Source organism: Phaseolus vulgaris, chromosome 9, assembly GCF_051622355.1.
Source record: "Phaseolus vulgaris cultivar YP4 chromosome 9, ASM5162235v1, whole genome shotgun sequence".
Lineage (NCBI taxonomy): Eukaryota > Viridiplantae > Streptophyta > Magnoliopsida > Fabales > Fabaceae > Phaseolus > Phaseolus vulgaris.
Genome location: NC_143506.1, coordinates 11,686,387 through 11,700,248, shown reverse-complemented (window position 1 = coordinate 11,700,248; position 13,862 = coordinate 11,686,387). Strand labels below are relative to the sequence as shown.

The 13,862-nt window shown below is 25.3% G+C and overlaps 1 protein-coding gene across 1 annotated transcript; it reads left to right on the top strand.

Annotated features, from left to right (window-relative positions):
- Positions 1–4,500: 4,500 nt before the first annotated feature.
- On the top strand, positions 4,501–6,365 carry LOC137820200 (putative 6-phosphogluconolactonase 4, chloroplastic). Its single transcript, XM_068624131.2, has 3 exons — positions 4,501–4,758; positions 4,860–4,995; positions 5,751–6,365. Exons 1-3 carry the CDS (start codon positions 4,589–4,591, stop codon positions 6,213–6,215), a joined length of 771 nt encoding a protein of 256 aa, XP_068480232.1. The 5' UTR covers positions 4,501–4,588; the 3' UTR covers positions 6,216–6,365.
- Positions 6,366–13,862: the final 7,497 nt, after the last annotated feature.

The following is a 13,862-nucleotide window of genomic DNA, read 5'->3' as shown; positions in this document are numbered from 1 at the left end:
TTGATCGAAAACACACCAGAGAACACTTAGAAATTTTGGTTTGAAAGAAAATATTTTAGGTTGATCGAAAACACACCAGAGAACACCCAGAAATTTTGGTTTGAACGAAAATATTTTAGGTTGATCGTAAACACACCAGAGAACACCCAAACTAACAAAGACCCTGTTATAGCTAAAATTGCTCTAAGCAACATCAAACAACCCAGACTCAACAACATTATAATTGTATAACAGCAACCATATATCAAATTTCACCTTCAAATCTTCTAGCCTAGTGTTCTATTGGAAATTAAGGCTAGCTTTCCTTACCTGAAAATTAGAAGACATTCACTAAGAGCTCCAAAACCATCAAGAACCCAAAGGTAACTTAACCTGTAACACAGAGTCCTAATAAAAAATCTAACTATATCACTAGGACCCTGAGTTAACAGAGATTAACCCTGAAGCTAAAAGGGGCACATGCAAGCAAGGAGAAAAACAACATAACAAGTTCCAAATTTGACTCAAAGAGAAGAGCAAAAATGAACTTACTCTATCAAAGATTCTGATCGGGCAGTCTTGTAGTACTCACTGCCAGAAGTCTGATGGTGGACTCTGATCATGGAACTGATGAACGAGGAAGTCAAAATCTTAGAGAGAAGGGAGAGGAAAGGAAAAGAACTTTATAGAGAGATGGTGGTTATTTTTAAAATGAAACCTGAATAACAAAATTTTTATTTATATGCTCTTTTAAATTTAATATTAAAATATTCAGGTGTCATTTTAATTTTACCACTTCTACTCTAAGACTATTTTTCTTAATCCTTACAATTTGTATTTATTTATAATTTTAAATTATTGAAAATTTTATTTATTTCATATTTTTATTTAAGCATGACATTAAATAATTTAGGACTTATATTTATTAATAATTTTTAATAATTTAAAATTTTTATTTATGCAAAATATACGTAAATACTTTTACATAAATTTTAATTTGTTTGTACATAAAATAATTTAATAGTATTTCAATTTAATTTAATTTTAATCACAAGCATATATTTATATAGTTTTACACTCTTATCTGTTTTAGAAAATTATTTTATTTATTATACTTATCACATCATTCACTAAATTTAATAAATTTTCGCTTCATTTCTCATTATTTTTTCCTTATTCCAATTAACTTATCTTCTACTCACTTTCACCACAAATCTCATTCTTTCACATTTATCTTCAAATCCAAACAAACATTAAAGACAAATATGTTAATTTAATAAAAAAAATCAAAATATTTTGTTAATAAAGATATTTAAGTGTAAAACAAAGCTATAACTTAAATATTTATATTCACTTTTTAACACAAAAAATATCTAAATAAATGTTAAAACTAAACTTTAATTCTAAATTGTACTGTACAAAAAAATATATATATCATCCTCTCGTACCCCAAAATTAATTCAATATAAAACAAAAGTAAGAGCATAAAAAAATAAAACTACTACCCTTCTATATCTTAAAGTAATTTAATATTTATGTTTATTCATCAACTTTAAATAATAAAGTTTTAATTTCGAACTTAAAAGTGAAATTGTATTAAATTATGAAATAAAGCTGAAATTCTTCAAAAAAAATTTATCACCTCGCATCAGAAAAACTATTTTTTTTTGAAAAATATAATATATATTGATGGACTGAAATTGAGGATTGATTTATATATTGATTAATTACTTTATTCGTATTTTTATCTAATATTTATTAATAGCATTAAAACATGTAAAAAATAAAAATTAAATGTATTATTACAAAATAATTAACTTAATTATGATGTGGAAAATTATATATATATTGATATATTATAAAATTCAAATTTAAATGTATATTATAAAATTGAACTATAAAGACATTTATGCATATTATAATCCAATCATAAACTTAAAACTAGGTCTTTATGTATCACTTAATTAGGTTGGTGTAATAAGATGAAATTTAAATCTTAAGTATAAAATATCTAACAAATAACATTAAATCTAAAATAATTCAAAATTCAAAATATATATATAACCTAAAAATCTTATATTAATGGCCTTACTCGTATTTTATCTAATTTTCTAAAACTTATATCTTTTATCATTGATTGCATTAAATCCTCTAAAATAGATTATTAAGTATACTGTGATATAATGATTAACTTATTTATTTTAAAATAATTATTTTTATCTATGTGCACTAAAATTAATATGTTGGAGTTAGAGTTAAGACTTATAATTAAAAAATAATTAAAAGTCATATGTTGAAGTTAGAGTTAAAAACTTATAATTAAAAGCTATATGATGGAGTTAGAGTTGAAAACTTATAATTAAAATGTAACTAAAAGTCATATATGTTGTAGTTAGAGTTGAAAAATTATAATTAAAAAGTAATTAAAAGTTATAGACTGAAGTTGGAGTTAAAATATTATAATTAAAAAGTAATTAAAAATAATGTGTTGGAGTTAGAGTTAAAATTTATAATTAAAATTCATATGCTGGAGTTAGAGTTAAAAACTTATAATTACAAAGTAATTAAAAGTCATACGATGGAGCTAGAGTTGAAAACTTATAATTAAAAAGTAATTTAAAGTCATATGCTATGGAGTTAGAGTTAAAAACTTATAATTAAAAAGTAATTAAAAATTATATGCTGGAGTTAGAGTTAAAAATTTATAATTAAAAAGTAATTAAAAGTTATACACTGGAGTTAGAGTTGAAATTTAAAATTAAAAAATAATTAAAAGTCATATAGCGGAGTTAAAGTTTAAAACTTATAATTAAAAAGTAATTAAAAGTCATATGTTGGAGTTAGAGTTTAAAACTTATAATTAAAAAGTAATTAATATATAATGGAGTAGAGTTGAAAACTTATAATTAAAAAATAATTAAAAGTCATATATTGGAGTTAGAGTTGAAAAATTATAATTAAAAAGTAATTAAAAGTGGAGTTGGAATTAAAAACTTATAATTAAATGTCATTGGAGTTAAATTTAAAAATTTATAATTAAAAGTCATATCAGTTAGAGTTAAAAATTAAAAAACTTATAATTACAAAGTAATTAAAAGTCACATGTTAGAGTTAGAATTGAAAACTTATAATTAAAAATGAATTAAAAGTCATATACTAATATACTAGAGTTAGAGTTGAAAACTTATAATTAAAAAGTAATTAAAAATCATATACTAGAAAAAAAGTTAAAAACTTATAATTAAAAAGTAATTAAAAGTCATATGCTAGAGTTAGAGTTAAAAATTTATAATTATAAAGTAATTAAAAGTCACATACGTTGGAATTAGAATTGAAAACTTATACTTAAAAAATAATTAAAAATCATATGATGAAGTTAGAGTTAAAAACTTAAAAATTAAAAGTCATATGAGTTAGAGTTAAAAATTTATAATTAAAAAGTAATTAATGTTTTTTATTTATATTTAAATATATGTGAATGGAAATAAGAGTGAGAAGGGTGTTTGAAAGTAATCACTAATTTAAAAATAATGGGAGAGTGAAAACTTATGAAAAATCATTCTTTATATATTAAAAAAACCGACAGAAATCACGTGGACTATATTAAATTTACTCTATTACTCTTTTTATTTCAACTCAAATTATAAATCAAACATAAAAAAATACAATCAAAATTATATTAAATAAATAATTATACTTTTCTTATATAAAATAATTATATATTACAATCCAAATATATAAAGAAATATAATTAAAATTAGAGAAAACATTTATATGTTATAACATATAATCAATTATATATAATAACGGAAACACGTTAAAGTTAGGATTGACTTGATCTTAGATAAAAAAGAATAATGGTTTTATTAAATAATATAATTATTTGAAATAAAATGAAGAGAGGTATTGAAAATGAAGATTATTTTATTTGACATGTGAGATTTGATATGTAAACATGAGAGAGTATACTCTCTCTTTTTTCCTCTTGTTGTCTTAAAATAAATAATTAAGAAAAGAGTGGGAGTCACTTTCAGTATAAAGCTGTACATTAATATTAAATTAAAAAATAGTTTTAATTTAAGTAATTCATATGAAATGACAAAATAATTTATTATATACTAATAAAATAATATATATTAAATATGGGTTGAATCGAAAGAAATTTGTGTAAAAAAAACGGTTATAATAAAAAATCCTTTTATATATAGGTATATAAAATATTACTGATTATACATTATATTATTATATTATGTAAAATAATCAATTATGTACAAAGTATAATCAGTTATATTATATTATATATATATATTATATAGTATAATAAAAAAAAACAATATAATGTATTCGAGTGTGTTCAATTTGATGTGCCTTTATAAGAAAACACACCCACATAGGTAGGTGTGACATGCCTTTACGAGAAAAGTTTCTTTAAAACATACACTTAACAAATATTTTTAAAAATTAAATGAAAATTAATAAAATATTAATTTATTTGATGTTTTTCCTAATAAATTCATTCAACATTTATCAAACACTCTGCCATTCGCATTCTCTTCCTTCCTCTTTCCACCCTGAACGTGCATCTTCTTCTCTGTCCCACTCACATTTCATGGCGTCCATGCCAGAGACCAAGAAGTTTGCCATAGAGATCTTCGAAGGTGAGGATCTTCTTGTTGACTCTCTTGCCAAGTACGTTGTCGATCTCTCCAACAAGTTCACTTCGAAAAGGGGGGCTTTCACCGTTTGCTTGTCCGGTGGCTCTATGATCGAGTATCTCCGGTGAGGTTTTTTCATATAAAAATGTTCTCACTTTGAACGCAAGCGTGTTTCGATTGAATTGAATTGGATTAATTTGAATGTGTTTTGTTTTGGGATCTCAGGAAACTGTTGGAATCACCTTATGTTGATTCTATTGAATGGTCCAAATGGCAAGTGTTTTGGCTGGATGAGAGGGTTGTGCCTAAGACTCATGCAAATAGTAACTACAAGCTTGCTTTAGATGGCCTTCTCTCCACGGTATATTTACTTGTCTTCTGTATGTTGGAAAATGATTTGTTTAGGTTGAACGTGCATGATTTGTTTATTTTGAAGATGTTCTCGAATTGTTGAGAATGTTTTATGTTCGTTAGATGTTAGTTTATGTTGAGAAAAAAAAAATACATAAGGAGATTAGTTCACTGTTATGCGTCTCCTTAAGTTTAATTCAAACCTTTGTTAAAACAGTTCATGTGTGAGGATAAAAACCCCATTTTGGAATCACACCCAACATGAAATATGGACATGTTTTCTCTATGTGGAAGTAATAATTTAAACTAATCAATTAATCATTTAGCCCCTACATTTGCCACATTAGGTAAAAGATTGATTTCTAAATAAGGGTAACCTGTGACCAAAAAAATTCCTTTAAAGTAATTCATATCAAACTTGAATATTTGAAAATATAATAGGAAACTAAAAATATATATGAAGTCGTGAAAGTACACATATGAATATAAGGCTACAAGCATTTCATGGAGAGATTACTTAACTGTAGATGATCAGATGGATGAATCTCCATCGTTGGATACTGCATATTAGGGTGGTATTTTGACATGTTTATTCTTATATAATGATGCAAGGGAAGGAAAAAAACTGTCTTCAATTTCAAGTTATGAGCTGTAATTTTTCTACGCAATCTTCTTTAAGATGACTACGTGACCAGATTATGTTGTTTGGCTTCCTTGTCTTCCATCAACGTAATGTTGGTACTTCCATCTTGGTTCTCGTGGCAGGTACCGATTCCTCCGGGCAATGTGTATGCAATCAATGATACCCTTTCAGCTGAGGGAGCAGCCGATGATTATGAGACACGTCTCAGAGAATTGGTCAGTAAAGGTGTCATTACTTTATCACCGACCAGTGGATTTCCAAAATTTGATCTCATACTGCTGGGCATGGGCCCTGATGGCCATGTAGCTTCATTGTTCCCTGGGCATCCTCTTGTGCACGAGAATAAAAGATGGGTTGCCTTCATCAAGGACTCCCCCAAACCACCGCCAGAGAGAATAACTCTCACCTTTCCAGTGATTAATTCCTGTGCTTACGCAGCGCTTGTGGTGACTGGCAAGGATGAAGCAGATGCAGTTCACTCTGTGTTAGGAAAATCTGAGAATCCTGTTAAGCTTCCTGCTGCACTGGTTTCCCCTGAAGGGGAGTTGAAATGGTTCTTAGACAAAGACGCTGCATCAAAGTTGTAGATGCAGCAGTTGATTTATATGTTGTGCTTTTTACCTTTGCAATGTTGAGTTTGTGTACTGAATTTCCTCTTCCAAGTGATAGTTAGCATTGGACAGGGTCCTTAGTCATTTGTGACAATAAAGGAAATATTAAGTTATGTTGCTTCAAAATATCTCATTTATTTTCCACAAATTTCCAATCAATAATGTGCACCAACCTCACCTCTAAACAGACGGGTTCATTCGGTTTAAATGACAATTAAAATCTTAATTATAAAATATCTAACAAATAACATTAAATCTAAAATAATTCATTCAAAATTCAAAATATATATAACCTGTAAATCTTATATTAATGGCCTTACTCGTATTTTTTCTAATTTTCTAAAACCTATATCTCTTAACATTAATTGCATTAAATCATCTAAAAAAATAATAATTAAGTATAACGTGATATATTGGTTAACTTAATTGTTTTTACAATAACTATTTTTATCTATGTGCACTAAAATTAATATGTTGGAGATAGAGTTAAGAACTTATAATTAAAATGTAATTAAAAGTCATATGATGGAACTAGAGTTGAAAACTTATAATTAAAATGTAATTAAACATCATGTGTTGGAGTAGAGTTGAAAATTTATAATTAAAAAGTAATTAAAAGTCGTATGCTAAAGTTAGAGTTAAAATATTATAATTAAAAAGTAATTAAAAGTCACGTGCGTTGGAGTTAGAGTTAAAAATTTAGAATTAAAAGTCATATGGTGGAGTTAGAATTAAAAATTTATAATTACAAAGTAATTAAAAGTGATATGATGGAGCTAGAGTTGAAAACTTATAATAAAAAGATAATTAAAAGTCATATGCTGAAGTTAGAGTTGAAAATTTATAATTAAAAAGTAATTAAAAGTGGAGTTGGAGTTGAAAAGTTATAATTAAAAAGTAATTAAAAGTCATATGTTGGAATTAAATTTAAAAATTTATAATTAAAAGTTATATTACAGTTAAAAACTGATAATTACAAAGTAATTAAAAGTCACATGCTAGAGTTAAAATTGAGAACTTATAATTAAAAAATAATTAAAAGTCATATACTGGAGTTAGAGTTGAAAACTTATAATTAAAAGTAATTAAAAATCATATACTGAAATTTGAGTTAAAAATTTATAATTATAAAGTAATTAAAAGTCATATACTAAAATGATATTAGTTAAAAACTTATAATTACAAAGTAATTAAAAATTATATCTTGAAGTTAGAATTGAAAACTTATACTTAAAAAGTAATTAAAAATCATATGATGAAGTTAGAGTTGAAAATTTATAGTTAAAAAATAATTAAAAATCATATGTTGAAGTTAGAGTTAAAAACTTAAAATTAAAAAATAATTAAAAGTCATATGTTAGAGTTAGAGTTAAAAACTTATTACTAAAAGTCAATGCTCTTTGTTTATATTTAAATATATGTGAATGAAAATAAGAGTGAGAAGGGTGTACACTAATTTAAAAAACATTCGAGAGTGAAAAGATATGAAAATTCATTCTTTATACTAGTGGAAAAATAAGCGCACTTGTGCTTCTTTATCCACATTTCTCTCTTTTATTCAATTTTTACAATGATAGAAATGTAACATGCAAACAAAAATAATTTTGAATGATGAGTCAAAATTGAAAAGCAAAAAATTGAGTGTAGATAGTGATTGAAAATGAAGGTTATTTTATTTTATATATGAGATTTAATGTGAAAATGTGAGAGTATGCTCTTTCTTTTTCTTCCTGTTATTGCCTTAAAATAAATAACTAAAGAAAAACTGGGGAGTCATATAAAAACTGTACATTAATATTAATTTAAAAAATTAAAAAATAATTTTATTTTTTTAACTAATTCATATGAAATGACATCATTGTATTCATAAAATGAGATATATTAAATAAGAATAAAATAAATAAAAAATTATGTTAACAAAAACAATTATAATAAAAAACCACCTTTATATATAAGTATAAATATATAAAAAAAACTCCAACAGAAATCACGTAGAAATCAAATTAGAAATCAAACATAAAAGAAATACAATCAAAATTATAAAAATAAATAATTATATATTTTTTATATAAAATAATTATATATTACAATCCAAATATATAAAAGAATATATTTAATTTAAAAAAATAATCAATTATACGTTATAACATATAATTAATTATATATATAATATAACCAATTATACGTTATACATAATTGATTATTTTACATAAAAAAATATTATTATATATTAAATAATATAATAAAAATAAAAAGCAATATAATGTAATAAGAATAAAGTAATATTTAAAAATAAAAAAATTAAATAAATTTATATTATAAAAATATTTAACATTATTATTAATAAAAATAAATAGAAATAAAATTATAATTGTAAAATATAATAATAAATATAATTAATTATAATACAATTTTTTTATATAATAATAGTATTAATTATAAAAAATAAATAAAAATAATAATTTTATTTAATGTGCAAATATTTTTTAGTTAAATTTTTATACTTATAAATATTTAAATATTATTTATTTTTAATAACTTTTCTTAATTAGATAATTTATATTTTTTTACTGTGATATATTAAAATTTATGTAACAAAAATATTTAATAATAATATTAGAAAATAATAATAATAATAATGAAATAAAATTATAATATATAAAACATATATAATTATTTATAATAAATAAATTATATAATTATTATTATTATAAAAATAACAAATTTTAAATTTAATAAAAAAAATTCTAATTAAAGTTTTTAAAATTAGAAATATTTAAGTTATTTATTTTTTATTTAATAATTTTTAATCTTTACATCAAAGTTTTATTTTTAATTGAAACAGAATTATTTTCTGACAATATTTTATATTTTCACAAATTTAGATAATCTCTATTTTTTTAAAAGTGAGTTTCTACACAGTTTTAAAAATAATATTTTAATTGTAAATAACTAAAGTACATAAATAAATTATATTTTGTAAAAATATTTTTATGATAATTTTTTATATTTATTAAATAACTCATATTTTTATTGAAAATAATTATTAAACTCTATGAGAAATAATTTATAAATTTTTAATTAACAAATTTTAAAAAAATATCTCATATTTAATTATTCAAATATTTTTAAAATAAAAATAAATCTCTAAACTTAAATTTTACACATTTAAAAAAATTAAAAAATTTCATCATGAAATCATTCACAAAATTGAATCCACTTTTCTTATAAATATATTTTAATAATACCTTAATCTAATAATTATTTTTTTTAGATTTTTTAAAATTCTCACAAATTTACTTTTCTAAACTCTCATTGCTGAATTCAAAGACAACCTAAAAGTAGTTGTAAAGTTACACGCCAAATATACTAAAAACAGTTTTTGTTTATCTATAACAATTATTGTAAGTATTGAAATTTGACCACTTAGTTAATAAGACACTACCCATATCGACTATGAAGTCCAAGTCAGTTTTAGCAAATTTAAACTGTTAGAAAAATATTTATACTCATTAAAAGTTAAAATAAGCGTGTACTTAAAAGAATGTGAATATTGTTTTCTTTTTAGTAAAATGCATAAGACCTTCTTAGATTTTTTTTTTCAAATTATATTTACACATTTTAATTTGTTATCATTTGAACAATCTTCTTTAAAAGAGCACATATGTAATGTAAAAATGAGAATTTTTTAAACAAATGAAGGTTTGTATAAAAATAAATTTTGAAGATGAAGTATAATTTAGTTTGAGATAAATGTTTTATCTAAATTAATTTAATATTGTTTAAACATTAAGAGAAACCTATGTAATATAAATTATTAAACTAATTTTGTTTAAAACATGAAACATCAACCAAAGTCTTATTTAACATTTAGGAGATACAAATTAAATGACTAAAAATATAATATAGAAATTGTAACTAAGATCATGAATTTAACACCCAAGCTTTATAAGATAATTAATATTTAAAATTGTAAAGTGGTTGTATTTTTTTTTTTGTTAGTTATCAAAATAACAACACCCATGCATAAACTTCCATCAATGCATTGATTGTATCACGTACTCTCAATAAAGAAGAAAAGAATGGTTAGGAATGATAATTTCTTTTTTATCGACAATAAAAAATAAATAAATATGAATCATTTAGGAAGATTCAATATTTATAAAAAATATGATATATTAGTACTATTATTTTGTCACACTAAAACTTAATAATCAATAATAATATTATTTTATTTTAAAAAGTTGTTATTATTTATTTTTATTAATTAAACATAATATTATAAAAATTTATAAAATGGAAGTAAGAAAAAAAATCAATATCAAAGTATTATACTCAATTCCATTTTAAAATAAAATAATTATTAATTGTTAAATAAAAAGAGTTAAATATGTTTTTTTAATGTACTTTCATACAAATTAATTTTAGTCTTTTAGTTTAAATTTTAGACTATTTATATTAAAAAAACTATTGGAATGAGTCATCGATACGTGACAAACATATTTTTAATGTGAATTAGGATGTTAAGTACCCATTCCAATAGTTTATTGATAGATTAAATATGTTTTTTCATTTATGTATAATAACACAAAATTGATTTTTATCCCTGGTTCAAACTTTAAACCAGATGTTTAACGTATGAAAATTATTAAAATAAGTTCTTTTTGTAACACCCCAGAAAATAACATCTAACTATTACAATACAAGTTCTACGTATTTCTATACAAACTTGGAGTTTTTTCAAAACATTCCTAATACATGATTAGGATTTATAGAAATACAAATATTTACATATCCATAGCTCAAAATAAAACTCTGAAACTTCTAAGGCTTTCCTGCACCTGTATGGTCATCTGCTCGTGTACAGAGTACAGTCATCGCAGTTTAAACACAACACAAAAAGCAAGGGTAAGCTAGTGAAAATAAAATTTTATAATATACGAAATTAAATTAAAAGAGAAAATCAAATTACATGGCCAATTTCTCAATTATTCAATCTTCTTCAAATTCCAACATAAATTAATCACATAGATCTCACATGGATCTACACATCCAGAATATTCAACAAACAACGTCTTCCGGAATACCCGTATTAAGTAAGTCCTACCAGAGACTAACACCTGATCCAAAGATTATCAATGAATCCAACAGAAAGGATCAGGGTAAGTTCAATACAAACCAAGCCGTGCATCTCATATGTCACAGTATGCATGAACTCCTCCATCAGCTTCTCACCACCTGATATCTTAGTCTATGTGACTTAGATCATCAGTGAAGCTCGGAGATCTCTGTTACCACATAGGCATCAATACTTAATACACAACAAACATCAGTCCATACATTATCCCAAATGTATGAATTAAATTTCATACCATTCCGCCATACAACATCATTTCAAACACGATCCACAATATTCAAAAGCGTAATTAACAAAAAAAACAACACCTTAAATATTAAACCATCAAAATCTAATATTTTTACAAATTTAAATAATATATAAACAAACAACATCCCTGCAAGAGAAATTGAATATTGGGACCACGTCCCTTCCGCATTCAAATCTTTTATCCTAGGGTGCTATTAAAAATTAAATTTAGCTTCCCTTACCTCAATTTCTTGCTTTCCAAGCAACTTTTAGAATTTTATTCCCCACAGTCTGGATAAACTTCAAGATTTACGGACCTAATGCAAATTATCCAAAGAGAACAAAAATTCAGTATATAGTAGAATAAGTTGAGAGGGTTAAACTTCTCAACTGAACCCACCAATATTGATGACTAAATCCTAAGAAAAAACAGAGAACAAAGGATATTTAGAGTAAAAATGAACTTACTCTATTTAAAAATCTGATCGGGTGGAAATGTTCCTTAACTCACCAGCTACAACGTGGTATGATTAGATTCTAAAATAGATGAGGTATGAAGTGAGAAATTAAGAGAGAAGGGAGAGGAGAGAAGTTGGTAGAGAGAGAAAGTGATTTGGAAGAAAGAAGAAGAAAGTGATCGTATGGGGTGGGGGGAAAAACGCTTTCTGCTTTTTAAAAAAAGTGTTGTTACATTATCTCCAACTACAAAAATTTTCGTCCTCGAAAATGAACTTACCAAGAAAGAGATTGGGGTATGATGCTCGTATCACCTCTTCAATTTCCCAAGTGGAATCTCCAGAGATGAGATCCCACAATACTTTCACCATGGGAATACTTCTTCCACGAAGTTGTTTCACTTGTGAATCTAAAATTTTGATGGGCTTCACTTCAATCAACAAATTTTCTTTGACCTGGATGGAATCAGACTCTAGAATGTGGCTAGGATCAAACTCATACTTTCTTAGTTGGGATACATGGAAAATATTGTGAATGTTAGCTAAAGGAGGAGGCAAAGCAATTTCGTAAGCCACAAGACCTATTATCCTTAGAATTTGATAAGGTCCTATGAACTTAGGAGTCAATTTCTTGGATTTGAGTGCTCTTCCTACACCAGTGAACGATGTAACTCTAAAAAAGACATGCTCACTCGCAGAGAATTCTAAAGGTCTTCTTCTTTGATCTGCATAAGATTTTTGCCTGCTGAGAGATGTTTTCAATCTTTCTTGAATCATTTTTACTTTCTCATTGGTTTGTTGTATTAATTATGGTCCAATTAACACACTTTCACCATCCTGAAACCAGCACAGAGGTGTCCTGCACTTCCTTCCATACAATGCCTCGAAAGGAGCCATTCCTATGCTAGCTTGGTAACTGTTATTGTAAGTGAACTCTACCAAAGGTAGAATTTGATCCCAACTGCCCAAATGATCTAACACACAAGTCCTAAGAAAATCCTCTAACGATTGGATAGTTCTCTCTGATTGTCCATCAATCTGAGGATGGTATGCTGAACTAAGTCTGAGTTTAGTCCCTAAAGCTTCTTGAAGTGTTTGCCAGAATCTTGAGGTGAATCTAGGATCTCTATCTGAAACTATGCTGGAGGGTACACCATGCAATCTGACTATTTCATCAATGTAAATCTGGGCCAACTTTCGCATAGAGATTCTCAAGTCTATACGTAGGAAGTGTGCCGTCTTTTTCAACCTGTCCACTATGACCCAAACAGAGTCATGCTTCCTCAAAGTACGTGGTAAGTGGGTAACAAAATCCATTGAGATACTATCCCACTTCCACACTGGAATGTCTAACTGAGTTAACATGCCTCTAGTCGTTGATGTTCAATCTTTGATTCTAACAAGTCAAGCAAGTAGCTACAAACTTGCCTACATCATTCTTCATGCCATGTCACCAATAAGACTTCTTGAGATCTTGATACATCTTGGTCATTCCTGGATGTAAATTGAGTTTGCTTTTATGACCTTAAGATAACACTGTTTGCTTTAGTTCATTATCATCTGGTATGCATATTCTATTTTTGAATCTTAAAATACCATCCACTCCTAAAGAGAAGTCTTTAGTTTTGTAAGTATTTAATAAGCCCATGAAGTTCTTCAATTTTGAATCTTCCAACTGCTTCTCCTTCACCTTCTCCAGAAATTCATTAGTTATAACAAGTGTATTACAACTAATGCAATTTGAAGACATGGAACCCTCCAAATTCATACTCCTGAAATCTTCAATCAATGTTAGCTCTCTAA

Excerpts from the sequence above, each read along its gene's own strand:
- LOC137820200 (XM_068624131.2), top strand. The coding sequence starts at position 4,589 with ATGGCGTCCATGCCAGAGACCAAGAAGTTTGCCATAGAGATCTTCGAA. Across the intron at positions 4,759-4,859 it reads TCTATGATCGAGTATCTCCG|GAAACTGTTGGAATCACCTT; the intron begins GTGAGGTTTTTT and ends TTGGGATCTCAG. Across the intron at positions 4,996-5,750 it reads TAGATGGCCTTCTCTCCACG|GTACCGATTCCTCCGGGCAA; the intron begins GTATATTTACTT and ends TTCTCGTGGCAG.